Source organism: Gymnoscopelus microlampas (assembly GCF_963454915.1).
Source record: "Gymnoscopelus microlampas genome assembly, chromosome: 1".
NCBI classification, from domain to species: domain Eukaryota; kingdom Metazoa; phylum Chordata; class Actinopteri; order Myctophiformes; family Myctophidae; genus Gymnoscopelus; species Gymnoscopelus microlampas.
The window spans coordinates 16,647,487-16,674,157 of NC_139962.1; the positions used below are offsets into that span (position 1 = coordinate 16,647,487).

The 26,671-nt window shown below is 42.4% G+C and overlaps 3 protein-coding genes across 3 annotated transcripts; 1 reads left to right on the plus strand and 2 right to left on the minus strand.

Annotated features, from left to right (window-relative positions):
• The first annotated feature begins 381 nt into the window (after positions 1-381).
• Positions 382-4,681, plus strand: LOC311049231 (serine protease 23-like). The gene is made up of 2 exons (XM_084062728.1): positions 382-740; positions 1,991-4,681. Exons 1-2 carry the CDS (start codon positions 712-714, stop codon positions 3,159-3,161), a joined length of 1,200 nt encoding a protein of 399 aa, XP_083918854.1. The 5' UTR covers positions 382-711; the 3' UTR covers positions 3,162-4,681.
• Positions 4,682-4,754: 73 nt separating this feature from the next.
• Positions 4,755-16,703, minus strand: tmem39a (transmembrane protein 39A). Its single transcript, XM_084062717.1, has 9 exons — positions 16,443-16,703; positions 14,754-14,959; positions 12,879-13,101; positions 12,612-12,695; positions 11,786-11,940; positions 9,958-10,315; positions 8,994-9,181; positions 8,524-8,644; positions 4,755-7,663 (listed from the first exon to the last, which is right to left on the minus strand). The coding sequence occupies exons 2-9, from the start codon at positions 14,864-14,866 to the stop codon at positions 7,424-7,426; spliced, it is 1,482 nt and encodes a 493-aa protein (XP_083918843.1). The 5' UTR covers positions 14,867-14,959; positions 16,443-16,703; the 3' UTR covers positions 4,755-7,423.
• Positions 16,704-17,685: 982 nt separating this feature from the next.
• Positions 17,686-25,839, minus strand: ildr1a (immunoglobulin-like domain containing receptor 1a). The gene is made up of 9 exons (XM_084045163.1): positions 25,594-25,839; positions 24,528-24,698; positions 23,801-23,950; positions 23,014-23,133; positions 22,724-22,870; positions 22,058-22,177; positions 21,322-21,500; positions 20,182-20,793; positions 17,686-19,305 (listed from the first exon to the last, which is right to left on the minus strand). The coding sequence occupies exons 1-9, from the start codon at positions 25,640-25,642 to the stop codon at positions 19,270-19,272; spliced, it is 1,584 nt and encodes a 527-aa protein (XP_083901289.1). The 5' UTR covers positions 25,643-25,839; the 3' UTR covers positions 17,686-19,269.
• Between the last annotated feature and the right edge of the window lie 832 nt (positions 25,840-26,671).

Consider the following 26,671-nt stretch of genomic DNA (forward strand, 5'->3'; position numbering starts at 1 on the left):
GAATGGAAGAGAGGGATTGTCTGTAAAATATGACTCCCAATTGTTCTCCGAGTTTCTGTTTAATCCTTATAAACCAATGAGGACAATATTGTTACTAGAGGGATCTTAACAGAACAATTACATCCAAATGTAAAATCTGAATCACAAATGTGAATCACAAAATATTTCAAAATGTAAATCGTACGATTTTTAAGTCCACTAACAGTACACTCGACAGAAAGGGTTAAAAAAAATCGCAACAGCTGATTCGATGAGAAATATGCAGTCTGTATGGAGTTGCTGTATGCATCTGATCTGTGAGTTGCTGTAGGCGTCATGTGACCAACTCGAGTCGGATCTGGGATGCTCTCATCATGTCTCATTGTGGAGGAGGCAGATCTAACGCTGTCCAGTAGATCTTCATAGTGGAGGAGGCAGATCTAACGCTGTCCAGTAGATCTATCCACCTCCACCATGACCGACGCTCTTCTTAACCGCACTGATCGGCCTCGCACGCGTTGGGATTCCTCTTACCTCTCGCGGAATAATTTAGTTTAAGGATTTAGTTCCCGAGGAAGAAAAAACAACAACATTATTTGATTGTTTCAGTGGGAGTTTACCTCAGTCAGTAGGCTATTCTATGACTACTCCATCAGCTTGATCTGTTCTCTGATGTATTAGCCCGCAGCTTTTCCTTCTCTGTCCCACAGCTCATCACCTGCAGATCAAACCATGTGCACGTGGAGAGAGCTCTGTGGCTGGTAAGTTACTGACGTTATAGCTGTCTTGCAGTGGTGTAAACTTTAAAGTACATTTACTCAAGTACTGTAGGCCTACTTATGTAAAAAAAAAAAAAATACTCTTTGCTAGAGTATTTCCAGTTTTTAGTAGCCTACTTTTACTTCTACTCCTCTAGTAAATTACTTCTATTCCACTAGTAACCACTACATCTCAGAGGCAAATATTGTACTTTTCACTCCACTACAATTATTTGAAAACTTACTAGTTACTTTGTAGATTTGAATTATCATTACAAAACATACATTAACCACTATTTGAAAATAGCAGATCTACAAGCTCACAATGCGTGCAATGCGGCACGTTGTGAGCTTGTAGATCTGTTATTTAATACATTTTATTTGATTTGATTTTATTACATTTTATTTTAGACATAATGATAACTTGTGTAGTGAAAGGGTACTTTCTACTTTTGGTACTTTAAGTACTTTTACTCAAGTACATTTTGAATTCTAGACTTTTACTTGTAACAGAGTATTTCTACATTGCAGTATTGATACTTTTACTTAAGTAAAAAATGTTAGTACTTTTTCCACCACTGACTTTGAGAGATATCATATACCAGAAGTTAGCCTACTTGTTTACCGCAGACTACATGGTTGCTGTTTTATCTCCACCATGACTTAATACATTCTCAATTGTTTAATAGGTTACAATTTAATATCTAGGCCTATAGCCTATTTCAAACAATATAGAAACAATTAAAAGAAATCCTAACCTAAAAATAATCTTTAGTTGCATTTAGTTGTATCACCCATTGCTTATTAAAATATTATTTAAAGTATGCTTCTGAGTCAGACAGAAAGCAAACAGACCAGTATAGGCTATAATAGCCCACTTAAGGAATTATTTATATTATTGCAGTGGAAGTTTACAACTGGACATTTTCCATGATAGACGAACATTTTTCTTCTGGAATCTCTTGAGTGCCACTGCTGTAACCTCCACCACACACACACCTCCAATCGGGTTATAAATACTTGCCGCTGCTTTTATGGGAATGCTTTTATAATGAAGGTCCAGACATCCGGTTACAATTCAGTAGAGCCATGTGATAGTCCCTTGTGTTTGGGTAGAATTTTGTGCATTGGATTGAGTGAGAGAGTGAGTGAGGCACAGCACTGTACCAAACAAAAATTCGGAACCACAGTTTGTCGAGGTCAGCAGTTCCACTCCACCTGTCTCATCTCCTCTGTACTCCTCTCCTCCCCAGGTTCAACATAATTCTTCCCCTACTCCTCTTCCCTCCTTCCATGTTCTGTTCCCATCCCCAGTGGATTCTCCAGCGTGTCCCTGTGGTCCTTCCACAGCAGACCCAGGATCGACCCGCTCCTCACTTCCTGTCTCAAGCCCGGCTCGAGGTCACTTCTGACTGCGACCCAGAATGCCACAAGAAAGTCCCGCCCCCAAGCTACTGGGACCTGCGCCGTCTCCTGGCCTATGAAACGCTCCATTCTAATGGACGACTCACTGAGACCGCCATTGGTATCTACGGATACAACCCCGATGCTGGTACAAGTCCTGCCGACGCCTCGCCATCATCCGAACAGCGCTCCCACGTCAGACGAAAGCGGCAGATCTTTGGCCACGACGGACGCTTCAGCATTGCTGGGCAAGACTTCCTGTTGAAATTTCCCTTCGCAGTGGCTGTCAAACTGTCCACAGGGTGCTCTGGAACGCTTGTGGGAGACCGCCATGTTCTGACAGCGGCCCACTGTGTTCATGACGGAAAGAACTATGTGAAAGGAGCTCAGAAGCTCCGCGTCGGGTTTTTAAAACCCAAGCATCGGGATACACAGTTTTCATCCGCTCACTCCCTCAACTTCACCAATCATGTTGAAGGCGGCGCTGCCCCTTACTCCCCACCGGTCAATGACAGAATGAAGTTCCAGTGGATCAGGGCCAAGCGCACGCATGTGCCCAAAGGCTGGATAAAAGGGAATGCCAATGACATTGGGATGGATTATGACTATGCTCTCCTGGAACTCAAGAAGCCCCACAAGCGGCGCCACATGAAGCTGGGCATCAGCCCCCCTGCTAAGCGCTTGCCCGGTCGACGGGTCCAGTTCTCTGGTTTCGACAATGATCGCCCAGGCCACCTTGTGTACCGTTTCTGTCGGGCTGGCGAGGAGACGTCAGACCTGCTGTACCAGCACTGTGACGCGCAGCCTGGTGCCAGTGGGTCTGGGGTCTATGCCCGTATGTGGGATGGGCGCCGGCGGCGCTGGGAGCGCAAGGTGATAGGCGTGTTCTCCGGTCATCAGTGGGTGGAGCGACAAGGGGCGTCCCAGGAGTTTAATGTAGCAGTGAGAATCACGCCTCTGAAATATGCCCAGATCTGCTATTGGATAAAAGGCAACTATGTAGACTGCAGAGAGGGGTGATGTAACACCACAATAATCAACGAAGATGTGTTTGTTACAGGTGTTGTGCTGAGATTTGACACCCTGACGGAATTCTACTTCCCCTCGCGTAGCAGGGCCACGGTGCACCACAGGTGGGGTAGAGAGCCTGGTTCTTCTCCGAGACGGTCAGGACTGAGGTGGTGCAGTGCAGCGGGGCTGTGGTGGGGTGGGTGTGGAGGTAGGTGTGGGGCTAGTGGAGGAATGTAGCGGGATTTGGAAGCACCACATGCGGGTAGGGTGGGTGTGGAGGTCAATGCGGTGCTGTCAGAACCAGAGTCTACTGGCAGTGTAGGCAGCACCGGTGAAAGCGTGTCGCCAGGTTAGGGTGCGCCATAGACGGATAGTTCATGCAGTCAACCATATCAAATTTGAAAATAATGTGTCATAACAGAAAATGTACACAAGGAATGTATTGATTGGATATTACCAAAAATAACTAGTTGAGTTCTAGTCGAATTCTGGTAGGTTATCAAATCTCTGCACAAGGGAAAGCAACAATGTACAGTTCCATTTACACATCTAAGCTTGCATTCACGCACATGGTCACACAAAATAAGACACGCTTGCTCACCTTATTTACAAAATAGCGCATGCTCATTAACTTACTCCAAAATACTCATACAATACTCATTCACTTGTATCCAGACAGATCAAGAACACTGTTGGGTGGTATGACTTAAAAGTGATATCACAATATTTATGGTTCAAATGTTGATTTCTATGTTGTTTCACTACACAATTCAAGAATGTATACTCACTGCACCTGTTTATTTTAAGACTTCTGAATAGCAAAACTATTAAAATGACTGATTCAACAATAGACTATAAACCAAAGGCTAAGTTGTATTCTTTAGGGCCCTCAACTAGCACTATGAAATCACTGAGGACTCTATACACTACAGTGAAGCAGGGCAGAATAGTTATTGTGCAGAATGATAGTGTTTTACTTTGCATTATAGCCTCTTTGCTCTGCTAATACTAAAGATTGTACTGTAAAACTGTTTATGCAAATTTCCACTGTTTTGCAAATTTCTACTGTAACCAATTGTTATCTTTTTTAATGAATGTAAAACTGTCAGTTGCCAAAGCACAGAACTTTTTCTCCAAATCAAATTGTACCTTTTCACTGGACATAATGCACACACAGTGTTTTCTGTATACTTGTGGTCAAACTTATTGGTTTATAATTATTGACTGTAAATGAATGCAGATGAATCGCTAAGGCTATGGTTTAGATTCAATGCTTCAAATAGTGGCTGTGTGCACTGAAGCACAGAGCACACCTCTGTGAATGTTGTACTTTATCATTAACACTTAGCTCCCTCTGGTGGGAAAAATGTAAAACTGCAGGAGTTTACAATTGTCCCAACTTCGTCACAGCCAAGTACTTTCTATCCTCTATTGAAAAAAAACCTGTGTTATGTTTGAGTAACAGAAGACCTTGGTACAGTTTACAAAATGCATGCTTTGAAATAAACAAGGTTGCCTTGTTACTTTTACTTGTGACTGTTTTGCAAACAGGAAAAAAGATACAAGTGTACACAACACAACATGCATGCCCACATGAAACCCTTAAGTGTTAACACCGTTTTTATTGTTTCAGATGTCAAGAGGCATTTTCAGAAACGCTGTGGGGGCAATGAATACTGTAAAAGGGTCAACTAGGACCAGCTTCTCTGACTACTCCCGCACACAAACACATTCCATTAATATGAAGGTTGATAGACAAAGCGTGCATCTCAATTTTACAACCTCCATCATGGTTGCTTGTACACACAAGCGACAACATGGATTTAAGCATTCCGATGTAAAACCACACGCTCCAGTTGCGTTGTCTGAGTGTAAATGTGGCGTAGGGTAGTCGACACCTCAGGAGAACAGGTTGGATTGATATCCCAGGCTAGAGGGATTGAGTGTCAGTTTTTCTCAAGCGTACAGTATTGCCCCTCTCCGTCTCCTCCCTCACACATTATCCTTGGGTGTTCCACCAATCATAGTAATCCGAGAAGGAAGGGGATGGGAGCCGTTAACAGGACAGACTTGAGATTCGCCTGAGAATTGAATGAGAGAAGCTGGCTCCAAAGCAACCTGCCACTTCGCCGCCACTTCTTCTGATTGAAGGGATGTTAGGGCAATGGCATAAAGGGGTGACGATATAATACAATAACCATTCCAAATTAACATGACAAATAGTGCTAGGATTTTGGCTCATGCCAACAACATAAAAGACCCATACAACAGCACCATTGACTCACAAAGTCTGCTACATTCAATTGGAAAATGACAATTCGATCTCCACACATGCATAAGGTGCACCAAGGAGCTGATTTTATTACTGACTGACAGTTAAGTATCATGGGGCAGAGGAATAGGCAAATGTATGGCACTTATCTTGAGCATATTCAAGAGGCAAGACTTGAGTTCAGGCCCTGTGCACCACTGGTAATTCAGACGCCTGGTTGTGTTTCAAAAATGGTTTCCTCTCTCCCCCATCTGCAAGTGCTCTTCATCTAGATTTAAGTAAACAGTGCAGCATTCTGGACTGTTCAGAAAATGGCAATTTTTCAGAAGACCAATTATTAGCATAAACATTCAGTTCTATGTGTAGAACATCAGTGTGAAGATATGACGGATCCCCATTGCATCGCCTCCTTACCCACAGCCTGCTGATTACTGAGCAAGATGAGTACAAAAGGAAGGAAACCACTTTGAGTTGAGATCGAGATACACACACCCTTGACCCAAAGGCAATGTAACTGCAAGGCAAAATGTAACACCATTTTGGTAACTGAGAACATACAGTATATACCAGGAAGAATCTCACAAACGCAATCTTGCCTCCAGTCGTCTTCGCTCTGGTTCTGCGCTTCTCCCTCATGGGAATGGAAAGCACAGTAATGGGGGGGTTGTTCTCATCAGAAATCCTACATAGTCGAATCCATGCGATGGTGAGTGTACTTTACATGTACATACTTGTTGAGGAGAGAGGGTTATGAGGTATGGGGTGTACCAACAGACATTTGTATTACCTGTATTCATTTTGTCGTCTATCCAACCAACAATAAAAAAGGAAACAATACCATGGCAAAATGTTGATCCGATTTGTTATGGTTTAACCACTCAGTCACAGGGAAATTATATAAAACAGCGACTTGATAACCTTAAAGGAACATGAATGAAACATAGGCCAACATCATAGCGAATAACCTCAACACCTGCCTACACAATGGGCAAACTTAAATAAGACGGGTAGACAAAAATGAACCAACAGTCTCCCGGCTATAGCAGTCGGCTCTTCAAAGTTACACTTGAAATGCTCGATAACTGGGGCAGGGGATCAAACACTGTGAGAAATTGCATACATCTGCCCTAAAATCTCATCACTCGTCAATGCCCCAGTATAACTCTCGCCCTGATAGCTGTTGCTGTGAAATAAGTCGATACTCACAATATAATACAGTAACATAACAAATGGAGGAGGAATACAGCAGTCCCTGCAGAAGCAGCAAAGCACCTCAGGCGTTGCTCCTATAAACTGATCTACGTACAGGAGTTTTCGCTTCTCTCCTAGGTGATGGTAGAAAACACAGCCTAAGGCCCTGCTTGAAAGATAAAACGTGTCGAAGCCGCAAATAATGGTAACAATATTTGCAGCTCTACAGCGCTCTTTCGAGTGGTGCAGTGAAAACTGTCAATGCTCAACGTCATACTGCCCCCAACAGCTGCATCAATTTGACTGATCCCAAAATGAAATGTTAAGGGCCCTGGGGATTCGCAGAATAAGCAGAACATTGGTCAGCATTTAGGCACAATTCGTCTGCTCGGAATCTCTTCTCTGTCTGGGCGTGCAAACAATCGAAACTGGCTGGCAGAGGCCAAGTCTACTCTGGGTTTGGCCACCTGCACTTAAAACATCTTTGGTGGAAGTCACCTCCCGGCATTCCCTCACTTTCCTGTCGCCTAGCAACATATAATACCTCATACCAACGTTGTCGGCGTGGTAATGCCCGGTGTAACTGGAAACAGTATACAAAATAAAAATACTCTTTAAATAGGTATATAAACATTGCATGAAAAATAGAACCGTATCAAAACGTAATTATGAGTTCACAGTCTGTCCCGAAGCGCTATCGTCAAGCAAGCCCGCCCATCCCTGCTTCTTCCACGTGGCCAACCCTTCACCCACCTCCTCTTTACATTCAGAGTTCTTAGGTGAGGGGCGGGTGGTGGAGGGAGGGCCGTTATTGTGACTTCAGCCCCAAGCTGTTGGAGGACAATGGGTAGGAGTAGGCTTTTCCGAGGACGATGCGGGCCCGCAGTAATTTAAAAAGGACATAATAGTTGCAGATGAGGATGAGCCCCAGGGAGAGTGTGTGGTTCCAGCGCTCGGACCGCAGCAAAGAATAGAGCTGGTACAGGACCACACTGGACTCTATCCAGATCAACAGGTTGAGGATCCGCAATGGCTTATGAAACAGGATCTAGATGTGCAAAGAGAAGAGACGGTGTCAGGCAGAAAGGACCACAGAAGAACATAACTACAAAACAGATGGAAGGCCAGAAATTAAATATCTATGGATTTCACAAGGACTGTGTGATACAGGCAAAAATACATATACTATGGTTATCTAGTTATTTTTTTGTAACATTTCTTTAAAAGACAACTTCACCCATTTCCAACCCATCTTCATATAATTGGTCCTCATTAATACTTATTATAATATGGTACTGTTTTTGTCTGCTTGGTCTGTGTGTTAGAGGAAGTCTGTGGACAGTTTCGGTAAGCAGGTTTGGTCGTTTCAAACATTCTGGTAATTTATTTTTATTTTTTTATTTATTAATGCTAGATCTATTCTTCTATTATAGCAAGCTAACTTTCCGTGAAGAGTAAGGCTGTAGTCTCCATTAGCTTGTAATCCCCATCGATGATATCATTGGTAGGCAGGTTTCAGAGCGGTCAGCCTACTAATGAGACAGAGTGAGTAGACGGAAATTGTGCCATCTTATAATGATGAGCATTAGTATGGAACAATTATATGAAGATAAGGTTGAAAATGGGTACATCTCTGCTCTATGAATGATGCCTCTGATAAATACTGAGCTCTACACAGTAAAATCTTTGGGTTCATTTAACTCCAAAGAGTGTACAAATGGAACCAAATGGACCCATGAATTACTTTGGTTAGGATGTTACTGTGTACTCTCACAACAGGGCATTGTTTCTCAAAAATCAGACGTTATTATCAATGCAAGCTAAAGCACAGCATTATGACAACTGAATTTCCCTCATGGCATCTATGAATGTGTGTGTATGGTCCATCCAACCACCGCACCTACTCACATAAAATCTTGCATGGGAAACATCGTTGGGCAGTGCCACATTATAGGGCCCTACTGCCTTGTAGAGACTTCGACTGTGTCGTACCAACACCCCCTGAGGCCAGACGGTGCTCTCTGACCAGCTGAAAGACAGACAGGTGCACACGCGGGGCTTTATCACACACCAGAAATATTTGACACAAGAGCTGCAAGCTCACAACGCATTTTGAGCTTGTAGATTAACTTTAATTTATTTGTTTACATTTTCTGAAACTTTAAGCCTATAATCACATGCCCCAAATACTTATCGATTATTAATCGACTTAATTATTGATTATTTTTTTATAATAGATTAAATCAATTAGTTTGATTAACTGTTGCACCCCTATTTGATACACATCATGTGCAAGGATGTGATATCGGTCCTGCGTGTGTGTGTGTGTATACGTGCGTGCGTGCGCGTGTTTGACCTGTGTGGCAAGAGGCACTCACAGATGCTGAGGAGCATTACTATATGAGCCGTGCTCTAGCTTTTGCCAGCGTCCCAGATGTGCTGCAGAGCGATGGAGCAGGTCACAGTAGCTGGGCGGCAGCAGCTGGCTCATCAACATCACAAACGCATTGATCCAGACCATGATCAGATGCTCACACGACCAGCGCATGTCATAGTACTGGGTACTCTACACAAGTAAAGAGGCAGAGATAAGTAAACATATACTGAATGCATACACAAGCATTACAACAAAACATAGTAAATTAATCCCGCATAGGGTTCAACCAATGTTTCTTTTGTTTTTTCATGACAATTCAGATTCCTTTCTTTTCTTTTTACCAAAGCTGCTGATAGCAAATGTATTTTTTCTTTCTTAAATAAAATGTGCAAAGAATAAATATTGCAAATTCAAAATAAAAGAGCCCTGAGACTTGCAATGATTTTCTCTCTTCGGTATTGGACAGTCTAAAAACATCTGACAAACATACACAGGCAAAGTGTATAATATTGTCCACATCCACAACATTTCCTTTTTTACAACAATCTACATCAAATTGTATTGTATTGTATTGTATTGTATAAGCAAATAAATTGTAGTGCCATTACTGCCCTAAGAACTACATGGGGCCACAGTTACTCCCAGTAAGGATAAAAGTGCTCTAGAAATGCAGATCATACTGTCAACAACAGCAACAACAAAACTAAATCTCTCCTCTTTTACATTCATTGATAGTGCGGTGAACCAGAGGCAAATATGGACATGCCAATATATATCTGATATTAAGAAGAAAGCAATATGCAAAAACAATATTTTGGTTGGACCCTAGACAGGAACACAATGGACTGATGATGACAATAACAACAGGAAATGCCACCGTAAATTAATACGATTTGTGTGTCCATAGCAATTAAATTGTGAAGAAAAAAAGTAAACAAATCACAAATAAGATAACAGATACCAACCTTAACAAAGCAGAGGGGCAAGAAGGCTACATAATAAGCGCTGAACAGAGAGTTGAACAGCACCTCCTTGATTCTGCGATTAAAGTCACTCTTCAGCTCCTCCACCTCAGAGCGAATCAGGTCTGGCGTGTGTGAATGTGTGTGTGGGGGGCAGGTGTGCGTGGGTGCGTGGGGGGTACTGGCAAACTGCTCCCTAAGGTTCTCTCGTAACAGGAATAAGAAGTCGCGGGGACGAAAGAATGGTGCATCTGATAGGTCGCTCTGGTGGTGGTCAGCTTGGTAATCGCAGTCGGTTGTTGCCGTTTGGCTCTTTCCCCCTTCCTGGTGGAAACAGCAGAGCGGGACGTACACCCCGAATCTGGGATGGATGAACAGCAGGAAAAGAGAGGGGGGACAACAGAAAAGAGAGTCAGTGCAGAATTCCTCACCAAATGTCTGGACGTATACTATATGTTTAGGGGGGGTTCAACTTGTGTGCAAATGATTCAGTTACATTTGTGCACTTGGGAGATATAAATAGATAAATATACATATTTGTAGCCATGCCAGGCTAGATTTTGCTGTGTTGACACAATTCCTGGAATGATTCACCATTTTCTACCCTGACATAGGCCATAGGGCCGTCACAGTATACTATTTTAAAAATTCACGCGTCACACCCAACAATACAAACACATAACTGCTTCGGGGGATCATAAATCAAACGTTGCCCTCAGACATAAGGTGTCAAAAACACAGATGACATGCTTGTTACACACTGGAACACACTGTACCGTGCTACCAAAATGATTAGCCATCACAAGGAAACCCTGAAAACAGTACTGTAATACTGTAAATACCTCTTCCAATAGTGATAGGGGAATACTAATGTTAATGCTGTTCTGGTCAAAAACCTGACCTAAATGTCACATTGACAATTAAAAAAAGACTCATACACAGTCATATACCCAATTTCTAGAAGCTACAGTATTTCCAAATGTACAGGTTGCTCAGCATCAGCATCACTGTTCTCATCATCTCGTCTCACTTTCTGGGTTAGGCCATAATATCTCAGCGTCATACATCATGTTTGCTCTTGCCAGGCAGCGTGGGAAAATGCACTTGTTTGCCTTATCCAACCCTGGATAGACTCCACAGACACATCACCACAGGCATTCACCGTTGCCTCCAGGAGGTTTTGCTGTGAGTAGGGGTTGCAGTCATACACTCTCCACCGCCATGTTGAGAAAAACTCCTCTATTGCATTCAAAAATGGGGAATAAATGCTAGACGATGGATCTGGGTTGGCATTGAACCAGGTGTGAACCAGCGCAGCCTGGTGGAAACTCACATTATCCCAAATGACAACATACTGGGCTTGCTCTGGTTGCCCTTGTTCCCCTTCCTGTTAAGAAAGTTATTGTGCAGCTTATCTAGAAATTATAGGGGTTGTACCGTGTCGCATGGACCCACTTTGACATGGCGGCCTTGACATTGTTAGGATCCATTGTTCCAAAGCACATGGACATGCCTTTCAGCCCCATTTATTGACTCTGCAATTATGATTGATTGGTGTGTTTTGAGGCTTAGTATTTGCACATGGAGAAAGGTGTGGTTTTGGTTCTGATGACTAATTAAACTTGTCTTCGAGCATGTTTTGCTGAATGAACATATAGTCCGATTTATTGGCCACTTTTGTGTGAAGGGTTTGCATTACAAAATGGATTATTGAACTGTGGAAACGTGTTTGCCAGTACGGGAAGTGATACAAGGGTATGGGGTTTTCGTGCTACAGGAACCCATTTTTGTATGCAAATTAAGCAATCGAGAAAAACTGTAACAGACTCACGGGTATCCAAGGAAGAGGAGGTTGAGGACAGAATGGTTCTTGCAGAGGTTAACCAAGGTCCAGCAGAGTACCCAGCCACACATGGTTAGCAGGCTGAGCCGGGCTGCAATCAGAACCACATAGCGGACCAGCGAGCCACCAGTGCTCTGAGACACCTGGAGGAACACAACCAAACAAGGGTTAGGGCAGTGGTTGTCAAACTTTTTAATTTCAAGGACCTAAAAGGTCTAATTGGTTCCATGTGTTCACTCTCAGAGTTAGCCCTGTGAGGGTCCATTTGGAATCCCCTCAAGGAGGCCTGATTATGGATCCTACCAACGCTCCAGGATATAGACCCGCCTTACCTGTCTGATTGGCTCCCTGGCAGGCATAGTTTTACTGAGGTTAGGGTTAAGGTTAGGTTCAGGCATAGTCTTACTGAGTATAGGGTCAGGGTTAGGGTTAGGTTTAGGCATAGTTTTACTGAGGTTAGGGTCAGGGTTAGGGTTAGGTTTAGGCATAGTTTTACTGAGGTTAGGGTTAAGGTTAGGTATAGGCATAGTTGCAAAAACGAGAACTGTCAATCACAGCGACTACTGACCAATCACAGCGACTACTGACCAATCACAGCGGGTTTGCCAAGAGCTGGCGTGGGATCCATAATAAACGCCTCAAGGAGCCCTGGACCCCATTTTGATAACCACTGTGGCAGGGCAATGGGACATCTGTGCATATCAATGTTTCATTCTTAATGAGTCTGTGTCTCTGTGTCTGTGTCTGTGTCTGTGTGTGTGTGTGTGTGTGTGTGTGTGTGTGTGTGTGTGTGTGTGTGTGTGTGTGTGTTTACCTCTGAAACAATAGTCCACACCAATCTCCTGGCCAACATGACTGTGATGAAGATAACCAGATGGTAGTCCATCAGATGGAAGTTCTGTACAGATTCAACACATTCATACAAAAGGAGGACATAAGACTAATACAACATTTTATCCTGCCCAAACACAGATTTCTGATGAATAAAGTCATGTTTATGCACCTTTTTAGGAAATATCTGAAGATGCTAATTAAGTCACACAAGTAATAATAGTTGAATATAATTTGAGCATGCTCTCACCAGCGAGGTAGAGGCAGCAGGATGACTGTACGGGTACCACCAGACAGTCCGATAAATGTTTATGTACTGAACAAACAAGGCCACCAGCAAATAAATAAAGAGCAAGAACTCAAACAAAAGGCTGCTGTCCAATGGCAGCTCAGGGATTCTTGAGTGACGGACAGGCTCCGGGGTGATGAGGGCCGAAAGAGGCGGGGCAGACAGACCCACTGAATTACCACTCCTGCAAAAAACATAAGCAAACATGCATGTGAGCAGTGAGCACACACACTCAGTGGCTCATCATGCCTACTAGCAAAACTGGTCTGTATTAATGATGTTCCGCAGGAGACAGTGACTCAAAACCAGTTACCTTTTGCTGATGTATTTATAGCACAGAGGAAGTGGTTCATACAGGGCTGCGATTAACATCAGTTGAAGGTGATATGTGATCAGCATCTACACAGGCGTGCAGCAGAAATGCCAAAAACTACCCGAAAGTCAGCATTTTGTTAAAACCATTTGCAAAATAAAGTCAGTAATATGGTCAACGTTTATGGATCCACAGTGTTTCAGAAGATGTTTAGAGGCAATGGAAGATATTAGGATGAGTCATTTCAGTTTTCTGCCAAAGCAACAGATTTATAAGATAAGATGTATTTTGGAAAGATCATCATAATACTGTGAAACAGTGTCCTCAGGAAAATAGTCATGAGCATAGAAAAGCCATTTGTTGTCCGAGCATTGCTTTGCGATTCACTTCATCACCTTTTCTGGATCCCTATTGACATTGCTTGATCATGCCACACAAAAAGGATGATGCTGAAGCATAAGTCATCATAAGTTATATTACTATAAACATTGACAATAATAACTATATTAGTATATTCCTATAAAAGTTAATAAACAAAGATGTGTGGTATAGCTGCTTACTGGGAGAACTGTATGTGTAATCAAATATTACAGTAGGTGCAGATGTAAAATGCTTGTGTAATCATTTTGTGCAGACCACATCCTTAAATGTGGAATTCAGAGGACCTTTAGTTCATTAAGTCAAAACTATTTATCTATAGACAATCATACTCCTTTTGAAATATTTACACAGAAGTCCCCCAAAGACAGTTTTACTTAAGGGTAGCTCTCCACCGGCGGCAGTAAGTATTGGTAAGTGTTATAAGTGTCTGTTGCCGAAAATCTGCTGTTGAATGGGCAGTGGGTACACTGTCGCGTCGGGTCACAAGTTGTAAAGAAGCGGCGAAAGCCGACTGTCGGATAGCAGTTGGCTTGTTGTTGAAAAATACATTTTCAACAGGCTATTTTTAGCACCATAGTAGCCGTCTGTCGATGTCGGCTCAGGTGCATTCAGCAACTTTTTTTCACACCTTCCAACCGACTGATCTACCTACTTCATTCGACTGCCAGTCTGTAGTAATCTGTAGTAGTCTGTCTGTTTGGTGGAGAGCTACCTTTAGGGAGCCCAAAAACCTTGGGCCCAACATCATATAGCATCTGTTAGGTGCAGTTTTAATTTACAACAATTATTGCTTAAGTGGTTGAGAATGCACCCAATACATTTCAATTGTGCCCAGCCTGCATCATATAGGAGGGTACTGTGTGTGTGTGTGTGTGTGTGTGTGTGTGTGTGTGTGTGTGTGTGTGTGTGTGTGTGTGTGTGTGTGTGAGAGACTGTGTGTGTGTGTGTGTGCGTATCTACATCAATGGTTCCCGGGGATACTTGCGGGGTTCCAGGGCGTCCACAGCTAAATGATAGATAGTTAGGAACCATAAATAGGTCCTTACAGGTTTGTAACTCTGAGAGCGTAAAAATGTAATAACGCATACCAAACTGGGGGTCCTTGAAATAAAATAAAGGTTTGAGAATCACTGATCTCATACCTGTTCCTGAGGCCCATGCCATTGGTGAGGTTGCCTCCTACCAGAGTCTGCAGGGAGGGCAGAGCAGAGCGGCTTAGCTGCTGTCTGCTAGGGCCCCTGCGACCTCCTGGCATGGTCGCCAGTTACCGTGGCAACCACGGGCTACCACCAGCCGACAGACACTCCTCCCTCTCCTCCTCAGAGACCCAGCAAACACACTTAGACTGCTGGAAAGGAAAAGAAAAGGCCAGAGTTAGTAAAGAAAGACAATGTCACCATGGATTATGTAATAGTTATTAAAGGAGCACTTCACCCATTTTCAACCTATTTTCATATAATTGGTCCTCACTAGATGGCACCATCTCTGTCTACTTACACGTGTCTCACCCACCTAGCAGTGACATCATTGGTAGGAAAGTTTCAAACAACTTTTTAATTGTTTTATTAATGGCTTCTATTTGAGCATGCTAACTTTCCAAGAAGACAAAGGTTGTAGTTTAGCTTGGAATCCCCATCGATGATGTCATTGGTAGGTTTCTGAACTGTGCACAGCCCACCAATGAGACACAGAGTGAGTAGACGGGAAAATGTGCCAACTTATGAGAATTAGTGAAGACCAACTATATGAAGATAAATGGCTGAAAATGGGTTAAGTGCTCTCCCTTTTGCTTAAAGTTACTACCAAACAATGTGAAGACAGATGTCAAGTAAGTTACACAACAGTAGGCCTACTTATTCAAACAATGCCATGGAGCTGTAGAGACCAAAAGAGCACAGACAGAGCTAAGTTTTGGATGTCATCGTGACTTGGTTTGTACTTGTAGTCACACCATGCAGATAAGTCTATCTGTCCCACAGGAAACGGCAATTTGTAGACACCATATTGCAAAGGGAGCAGAGCGAAACCTAACAGTCAAAAGTCAAATGCGAAAATAGGATCTGAGAGGATGTGAAGAAGAAAAAAACACAATAAAAAAAAAAGCAAAATGCTCAAGTGCTCACTTTAATAGCCTTTTGTAACTCTGAGATCTGAAGTGTGCAAAAGTAGCATTCAAACGTGACTGTACATTGAGTTAAATGAACAGGATGCATCCTAAATGGGAGGACGTTACTGTGTAGAATGCATGCATGTTTAAGACGTGAATAATGGGGTAATCAAATCATACAAGTAGAGAGATCAGTATCCCTCAGTCAAGTCCAACTCGTGATTTGTTGAATTGTTAAGATAGGGGTTATTGTTCCTGTCAGGCTTGCTAGGACATGCATTCACTCCATTCTGACAACACACAGTGCTCAATTACTGATTTGTAACTCTTGAGTGTACAGATGTAAGCACAAATGGACCCTTAGGGTCCATTTGTGCTTACATCTGTACACTCAAAGAGTTAAAGTAACACTGGGGATTTTTCCCAACTGTGTCAGTCTGACTCTGAACGGTGACATCACGCATTTGTTGTCTTTTTTTTCTCCTCCAACAACTTCTCAACACACACGTGACCCGCCACCAAAGCGCTGAGAATAAAAAAAAACGGTATATCTTTTTAAATCTGACAGTGTGTGTGTACGTACACGTACACGAAGAAGTGTTGGTTACACGTACACGCACACGAAGAAGCAGTGTTGGGCACACGCACACGTACACGAAGAAGAAGTAGTGTTGGTTACACGTACACGTTGTACACGAAGAAGAAGTGTTCGTCAGTTACTTACACGGCATCAACGTGTAACGGAGGGTGTGCTGGACGAGGATGCATCAGTTCACACACAGCAGCGCCACCGACCACTTCTTTTCTCCATGTTTTAGCGTCAAGATCCTAAAGTTCGCTCATTTCTCAGTGAGCTGCGAGGCCAAAGGCAGCGTTGTGCACTTAGTTGAGCCTCGGATGAGAGGGTAGAGGGTTTAAAAAACTTGTTTAAAGCTGCCTGCGCTTGGGATGAGCAACAGTGTGAGGCATTGCACACACATACACACACGTCTCACACACACCAGTGTTGCCAGGTTCTGTGAGAGATATAAGCAACCCGGTCTAGAAAAGAAGCCCAAAAGCAGCAACTATTATTAGGCCACATGAGCACTTAAAACCATGCATTGGATATTTGAAAATAGCCAATGCAGCCGATCTACAGGCTCACAACGCGGTCTGCTATTTTCAAAAAAATCTTTAAATAAAATGTGGAATATGAGGAGGAAATTGTGAAACAGTCTAACACATGACATGTGCTCCCTCGCACAAAACATTTATGAAAAAGATTGAGAACCACTGGTTAAAAAAATTATTACATTTGGAAGCAAGCCTAAATAAGCAAGTACACATTAGAAACTAGTCGACAAAAACGCAACTACATTTTTTTACAAGCAACTTTACAGAAAAGTCATCCCAAAGTCGCTTATAATAAGCCGACATGGCAACACTGACACACACAGAGAGAGAACCGACGTGGCAAAACTGCACCTCCTCCTCTGAACCCCGCGCGTCATCAGCGCTGCGACGTCGTCTGCTGAAGACTTTCACACAAACGTCATCGGCTGTGCGACGTGAACTACTAAACACAATAGTAAACACTAAACCATGCACTAAACACTGTTCTTAATCCACAAAACATGAGCTTGGAAAGTAGTAGATTTCTCGTGCCGATATGTAGTATTTTTCATGCATGCATATTCATTTGTTGAATTATTTGTTTTTTGAGTTTTAGGAAGTCATACATTTATAAGTATTATTGTATTACAATGTCAATGTTTTAATAGGCGAGTCAATTCTCAGCTCCTCTATTTCTACCATGGTAAAACAAAAACAAAATCATGAGATCATTCATTAAGCTGAGAATAACAGCTCATGAAACACCTTATAGTGCAGTCATACATTCATAGTGACCCAGTCATACATTCATAGTGGCCCTTTCAGCTTGTCTAAATGATAAAGTAAAGAAAAAAACATAACTACAACCAGTTGACTCAGCTGTGCTTTATTGTCATAATATGGCTTCATTCATACTAATAATATTTTAGAAAACACATTGAACAGCACTTTCCTTCATTCACCAACTAGTTTGTCTCACATAATAGGTTCTAGACAAACATTTATCAGGCTGCAGCATTTTCATGTCATACAGGTTTTCATTAAAAACAGTTTTGGTAAAATACAGTTATTACTTCAACACATCTTGAAAATATGAAACAAATATGTACAAAATACACTGTGTGGGGGGTGTAGCATCATGTTTTCTCTTCGTTGACAAGAGAAAAGGATAGGTAAAAATAGGTAAAATTGTGGGAGGCAGCAGTCTGGCCACGCGAGACTAATTGGCTAGCATCTCACTTGGTGCGGATTGACTAAAACAATAAAAAACGAATGTATCAATTTTACAGACAATAACAGGTTGGTATAAAACTACAATAATGAACAAAAACGCAATGATAAAACAGTACCTGAGTTAGTCTAAACACCCTCTATAACATGGCCATAACCCTACTGATCCAGTAGAGGGGGGTATTGCAAAACCTGCAGTAGCTACAGCTCAGATAAGAATAGAGCACTGACGTCCTGACATCACTGCCAGTAGAGGGCGCTGTTCCGCTGGTTCGTGGCTTTATTTTGTGTGTTGAAATCCTCATTGGGGAATCTTAGATCGCCTCATATAAGAACTGTGTTCGAAAATCAAACACACCACCCCGGCTTTTTTTACTCATATGGATATGATTCAAGCATCGACTGAAGGTGGAAATGTACACATTTACCCAAAGAGTAACACAATAAACGCTAGAAACGAGTCAAACAACCCAAAGACGACATTTCCCATGAACACGGCTGCTGTAGGGACAGTGATTTCAGACCCGGAAGTAGTAGTTCTAAAGACTTTTAAGGCAGAATTAATTCCATTTTCGCCAGAAACAGGCTGTATCAAATATAGATGAATATAATAAACGATGCAGAGCCACCCCCTGACAGAATCGCAGGGGTGGTGTGTTTATGTTTGGAACACAGTTCTTATATGACGTGATCCAAGATTCCCCAATGGGGATTTCAACACAAAAAACAAAGCCACGAACCAGCGGAACAGCGCCCTCTAGCGACAGTGACGTCAGACTTCGGTGCTCTATAGCCATAGAATATAAAACAAAAAACATATATACATACATTTGAATAAATTGTCACAGTAGAGAGTTCTTCGATCAAGATCTTATCATAGGCTATTCACACCAAGGCCATCTCTATGCTGACAAATCAATTACACAATACCTGCTAATTTCAAGTTGGCATTAAAAATGTACAATTAAAAACAACATGAGGCCCCAAAAAATAAAAATTAAATAAAACATTTCACGATTTATTGCTGTATTTGCCAAACCAGATGCCACTTAAGTGTAGGTACCCATTCCCAAACAACTTCTCCTACGGTTGGCAACCACTTCACTTATTGTTGGTAAAAAACAACATCAACAACATTGTGGCATATTGAATGACAGCAATCCATTCTAGTGACTGAAAGTAGCCATCTTAAGTGGAAGCCTCAGGAGGTCTGCCAGCGGGACGGCTCAGATGACCACACTGCCACTGCGAGAGCTCTTGTCCTGAGAGAGACACATGGACTTTAGACCCACTAGATCAGCATCGACACATTTTTACAGGTGTCTGTGTACGTGCTTCTGTGTAGCTTTGCAGCCGTGCATTTAAAAACAAGACAGCGCCTAATGATGCGACTTTGGAATTGTATTGTTGGCAAAATGTTAATAGAAGGCGTATGCATGCAGCTTTTATGATTTATTTCTGGCATATTGAGGACATCAGTCATCTTCAAATTTGGGCAAAGATTCTGCCCAAGCCGTGCCCCCACTTCCATTATAAGATACAGAATTTATATTTCAACAATATAAACCATAACAAATGTGGAGGTACTAGGTTGGCCTACTGGCGGTGTGCACAAGACCGCCGATTGGTCCAGCAGTACGCAAGATTAGCTCCAGAGAGAGAGACACAGACAAACAGACAGATAGACAGACAGACAGACACACACGCCTTCTAATTAAATTAAGGGGTCTAATAAGGCTTCCGAGTGAATCTCTGGGAAGCCTCTATGAAGTTCGTTGGGATAGATAGTGGATATGAATTCACAAGATATTCACACAAAAAAAAGAATTCACAAAATGTGAAAACATTTGGGGACCGCCTTCCTCGTGTACAAGAAATTTGGAGCTGATCTATGTAGTGGTTTGCAAGATTAGCCACGGACAGACATATATACAGAATGTGTGTGAATGCTTGCTAACATCAACCCTAGCATCCCTATAGTGGCCATGTCATAATAGGTGAACATTTGACGAAACTAGGCAAACATTCGGCAAAAATAGCCGATCTACAAGCTCACAACACACTGCAACATTTGACCCTTGGGGACACGGTTAATTAAGCATGTACGGTTTCAGTGGTTAAAGCAATGTGTTTCTTACAGTATAACGATCATTCCGCCGTGCTCCAGGTTTCTGCCCAGGCTCGTACTCTGTGTAGCTGGGAGGCTTCTCAACCCATCCTCCACCTCCTGCCCGTCTTCCACCACCTCCTCCTCCTCTTCGGCTGCTGTCCTCGTCGTCGGAGCTCCACGATCCACCTCTCGATCGCCGTGGAGGAGAGTAGTTGCCCCGAGACCTCGTCTCAAACAGGTCGTCTCGGGAGCGGGAACGAGGGCGGCCGGTTGCTCCCGACACCACACTACGACCCCGGCCGTCCAGGGACTCCTCACTGTAGCTCCGAGGAATGCCTCTGGAGCGCGCTGGCGATGGATAACGTCTCGCTCCTCCTCCCCCTCGGTCATCACGGCGAGGGGGGTACCCGCTGCGACTACTTTCGCTGGAGCTTGGAGGGCGTGTCTTGGGAGGAGGCGGCATTCTCCCTGGGTGCTGCTCTCCTATTGGCGGAAGAGTGATGACACGGCGCTCTGTGGGGCCGTGGTGGTGGTCATCAAGGGCGGAGAGCATGCTGGGAGGGCCGGCGGAGAAGGGGACAGACTGGGGCATGTGATGGGGAGGTGGAGGCATTTGGTTGTGGTGGGGTGGAGGACCCGGCTGGTGGAGGGGACAAGAGGAGGAGAACTGTGTTAAGTAGATAAATAAAATGCAAGAACTGCCCCTGTCAGTCAAGAAGAATGCTAAGGACTGATCTATCCCTTGAAACTTTAACTTCATCCTTCGTGTAAACAAAAAAACTGAAATTAAGTGAACTTGCATTGTAGGCTAAAAAAACCCTGAAAAGGCATTTCAAACTTTCAAGAGATGCCTTTTCTTCCAATTTAGTCATTCTGTCAATTCTAAATTCCTTTTGTCGCAGCTGACCCCTACTGGTTGGTTCATTAGAGAGGTTGTAGACAAGCATGTGTCACCTCCAATACAAATGACTACACTTTTTTTTCACCAGACACTAAGTGAGGCGTTTCCCTGCGATGATGTAACGGAGGCGTAGGTAAACGCTATTCAGCTCCCCACTGATCAGGTGCGCTGACCAACATGTGGGAGTCGCTATCGTTCGAAGTAAATATCAGACATTGGTATACAAGGAGAGGTAAACATAATGAAATGGGTAAAATGTTCACATACCTGTAGAAGGGGACTGGTCATGTCCATCCCCCTCACCTGGCTCTCCAGGTAGTCAAGCATCTGATTGCTAGCGGGCGTATGGTTGCCATGGACACTCGGTGGAGGCATGCTGTAGGCTGAAGGGTGGGGAGGGGGGAGGGGCATCGGTTGCATAGCGATGCTTTTGCCCGAAGCAGATCCTGAGGAGACACAGCCAATCATAGATCAGGAATTAAGTTAACCCCTATATACTTAGTTGACTGGGGTCCCCTAGGGGTTTATACGTGGTCCTCTCCCCCCCCCCCCCACTCTACATCAAATCTCTTTGCCAAAAATAGCTGATCTACAAGTTCACAATGCATCGCAAATTGACACGATGTGTTCACCTGTTTTAGCCTAACATTCACCTAACATGACAGAATAGCGATGCTAGGGATCATGTGGTTTACAGAACATTTTGGAGTGTGGGTCTTGCCTGTACTATTTAACCTCATTTCTATCTTTTATCTTGTCTGTTCTTTTTTTTTTCTTTGAAATCCAGTATTATATTTTTGTAAATTATGCTGCTGTTGTATCAGTTTTGCAGACATGCTGCCTGCACCAACATTTTACTGCTTGTATCTGTATGAGTGACAAATAAAACCTCCTTCATTCCTGGTTAAACACATTTGAGATCAGGGCAAATGCTGATTTCCAATAAGTCACTATGTAAGGCGATGCAAAATATGCTCTTCAGAGTTGCTGGGTATGTGTGTACCTGCGTAGAGCAGTGGATTCATTTGGGAAGAATTGCTCATTTGTCCATAGATCGGCTGTCCTCCCATCCAGGGGGCCATGGCCCTCTGAGCATCCTTTATCATACGATGCTGCATCACCGCTAGACAAAAAGAAAAAGAGCACACGTTTTAGCCTAAAGGGGTTTGTAATCCCGGTAATCAACTTGCTTGAAAATGTATTCATACAAGTAATCCAATATGATAAAAATCATTGCACATTATTTTCAGTTACATCATCTTTGTGTTTTAATACATTGTAAAGTGCGGATTGATATGAGAAGTCGAGCTGAAAGTAATTTCCAAACGGAATTCAAAGATCCATGGCTTCTTAACTGTGCAATATTTGGCATTGATGTGATTATTCAGGTTTTAATGTTGGAGAAAATGTAAACAAACTTGATATCCAAAAATCAAGGCATTAATGGGAACATGGTCTATGTTTATGTACTATATATGGCTGAAGCTGTGAATAGAAAATGCCATGTACTGGTACGATCATTTAAGTTTCTTGGTGAAAGACTGTCACAGAGTAAGTGTTGCAGCAGGGCAGAGCATTATGAATTCTCTTGCCATGCCCAGGTCAGTGCGTGGTACGTTTCTACAAGACTCAATAGAACAATGTATTTACACATTGGAGAGTGAGGTACCTTTTTCAGGACAGCAACATTGCTGTGGGCAGCAAGGGCAGCGGACATAGCAGCAGCATTTTTGAGGACAGCATTGGCAGCAGCAGATACAGAGGAGCAGGATCAAAAGAAGGAATCCGATTACAATGAGGAGTACTGTTAACCAATCTGGAGGAGAAAAGATGGTAAAGATGGTAAAACGACTTTGTTTTAACTGCATTATGCACGAAGACGTGCACATGATCTTGATGAACAGATATTCTTGCTTTTTGATGTTCTTCATCGTAACCAACATAGGTTTGGTTTCTTACTGTAAACGATGAGTTTGATTTCTCTGTCAGAATCTCCAGTGGTGTCTCCAGGAGCATCAATGGAGCAGTAGTACACCCCGTTATCCCACCACATTATCTCGTTCATCACCAGGTCCGCCTCTGTGTGAACACAAACATATTTTCACATTCAGATTCAGGCAGAAATGCATTAATCCCCAGGAAGTTGCTTTGGCAAGTTGACAGAAACAGTGGGGAAATTTAAAGTACAAAATAAGAAGAATCAAACATTTCATGAGAAAACATAATATAACCTTTCAAATAACTAACCAAATAAGTCAAATAAAAGTATCCCTGCTACTTATTTTGGGACACTTGAATGGGTTGCTTTCAAGTATTTTGTAACTTATCTTGATGAAAACAGTGGCTATTGTATGCAGAGATTGGCTTCTTGACACCTACCATTCACAATTACACAAGCCATTCAACTAAGCTTCTGGGAGGCTTAAGGTAATTGTAAATAATATGCATTTCCTAGTGATTGTTCAAACAAGAGTCCCACAATGCATACATTCATAGCCTACTTGTGAATTCACTTTGAATGTTTCATTTGGATTTCTGTGTTAAGCCATTAATTGCAAGGTTGGCTTGAAAATCCGTTATTTTCATTTACCAACGACAACATTGTGTGACAGAATATTAAGCTTCATGTTGATGCTCTCTGGACTATTATTGGTCTCAAGATACAGGAAGCACAGGAAGATCAAGGTCTTGTCAACAATGCTGGTGGGTCAGATGAGACAAAACAAGCGTTTTTTTATACACTCACTATTTTGGACAGAGATCCTGCGCTCACGGTACTCTGCACCCAGAATAGCTTCATTGGCTCCTTTCTTCTGGACCACGGTGCGCACCGTCCTCTGGCGATCTGGGCAGTCATTCGAAGGGTCCTGACCCAACTGTAGAGCAGCTTGGTATGCTACAAAAACACAAGTAACATTTTGTAAGGGATTATTGTAAATAGCATTTATAACATCTGGTATAGGCTTTACTAGTAGGGCTTTGGGTTGATGACAAGAACGCCTCTTCATTTTACTAATACAACGTAACACAACAGCTATGTGTGCATAGGATGACAGTGACTGTCCAAAGTCCTTACAATGCAAGGGCCCAGTGTAAAGCTTGCATCTTCAAAACCAATGTAAATATATTTATTAGCATCTGTAACTTCCTACCCACCAATGTCTACAGTACTTATACATATATGTATGACTATGATTTCCAGATTCCTCATCGATAGTGATATGGAAGGTGGGGATAGTAGCTAATGGCCAGGGGACATTTGATAGCCACTGTGTACCGCGTGTGTGTGTGTGTGTGTGTGTGTGTGTGTGTGTGTGTGTGTGTGTGTGTGTGTGTGTGTGTGTGTGTGTGTGTGTGTGTGTGTGTGTGTGTGTGTGTGTGTGTGTGTGTGTGTGTGTGTGTGTGTGTGTGTGTGTACACTGATGCCAGAGCTTATTTTTATTTGGTGTGAAAGGATGAGTTGCAGTTTTCACCTGTGGAGTAGAACTCAAGTACTGGGTCCTTGCAGAAGGACTTGAACCTCCAGGTGACCAGAACATCTTGCAGGCTGGCTGAAGTAGAGTAGTCACAGCGCAGAATGATATTGGCAAACAGCATCGTGCTGCGCTCTTGCTGGGCAACATTCACTTGAATGCATAATAACTCTGGGCAGAGAGGGAAACCAGAAAGTTACTCAACATGTGGTTGTGTTTAGGAGGGGTAGTAATTCTTACAGGTTGTGGTAGGGAGCTTTTATTTCAGTGCAGATATATATTGCTGCATCTTTTCAAAAATAAGATTCACCTTAGTAGTACTACGCAAGAGATACCATTTGGGTTTTGTAAGTGAAAAGGTAGAAAATAAAACAGTGAGTGAGAGAGTGTGTGTGTGTGTGTGTGTGTGTGTGTGTGTGTGTGTGTGTGTGTGTGTGTGTGTGTGTGTGTGTGTGTGTGTGTGTGTGTGTGTGTGTGTCAAGGAGACCTGCCCAAAGTGGCAGAACTAGAAAAACAAGTAGCCTAACACAGACAAAGAGAGAGGAAGTCAGGAAGAGACCCTGAAACCACCTAAGAGATATTCAAATGGCAGAATGGACATGATGAAGTCTGTCTGTGTGCACCAGCATGTTAAGAGGTAATAGCAATAACAACCAACTCAAAGTTAATAGACATTAGGGTGAGGGGCACATATAAAAGATTATGTAGAAGACTAGACATCACATTTGTGCATGACGATATTAATCATATTGGCCATGTTAAAATGTTATGTTTTACTCCAAATTTTAGGGGACCCCATCAAGTATTAAAATCTTAGCCTAATAAGTTACAACTTCGTGGATACTGTATAGCTCTGTCCAGTGTCCATCATGTGAGACTATCAGACAGGATGAGTCATTTGGGAGATTGGTATCTGTCTAGTAAACACAACCCACTGTCACGTGACCGATACCCCAGGTTAAGTCTACAGTTTGAATTATGTAAAAGATAAGTAGACTAGTTTACATAATATTGTAATAGTATTGCCACAATAGAGAGCTCAAAACGAAAACAAAAGAAACATTACCTGATGGAAGGAAAAGTAGAATGATCGCCGGAGCCAACAGTCTCCACATTGTGGTTGTGACTGAAAACCCACACAATTAAGACCCAGTAAAAATAAAGGATCTTCTCCGAAAAAGAGACAAAAACAAAAATTGCTCAAACACGACTTTTTAGTGGCATAAAACTAAAACGGAGGACACTATAATCTTCTTAATCCTTGCGCATTAGTCATTCTAAATAACTACCGACCGTTCGTTCATTGTATGAAAGCCTCTGTTTCTCTGAATGATGTTTGATGCTTCAGGCGCGACTCATCATCATTGGCCACACCCCGAAACAGGTGCATATTTACCACTAAATAGCAGTGGTGTAAAGTGACAGAGTACATTTACTCAAGTACTGTACTTACATACAATTTTGAGGTATTTTTACTTTACTGTTGTATTTCCAATTTTCAGTACTTTTACTTCTACTCCGAGCTACATCTCAGAGGCAAATATTGTACTTTTACTCCACTACAATTATTTGAAAACTTTAGTTACTAGTTACTTTTCAGATATACATTATTATATCATAAAACATACATTAACCACTTCAGCCCTATTTTATACATACAAGCTTGTAGATCTGCTATTTTCAAACATTTTCGTACTTATACAAGTATATTTTGATGCTAATACTTTTGTACTTTTACTCAAGTAACATTTTGAACACAGGCCTTTTACTTGTAACAGGGTATTTTTATATTGTGGTATTGATACTTTTACTTAAGTAAAAGTGTGAGTACTTTTTCCACCACTGTTTGGTATAACATGGTTGTTCTTCCCAATAGATAGAACAGCTCATCATTAGCCTATTTGAAATAGACTATGGAGAAATATCAGATTTAACCACTAGGTGTCAGCCAAAGCATTTTGGCTGACACCTAGTGTCAGCCAAAATTGGCTGACACCTACCTTAGACTTAACATCTTAGACTGTAAAGTGTAAAAATGAAAAAGTGTGTGTGTGTGTGGGGGGGGGATGCTTTTATGAATGTGTAACCAACAGTAATTGTTATCTGTGGTCTGTATTGCCTTTGAAAATAGATGGATATTCAGA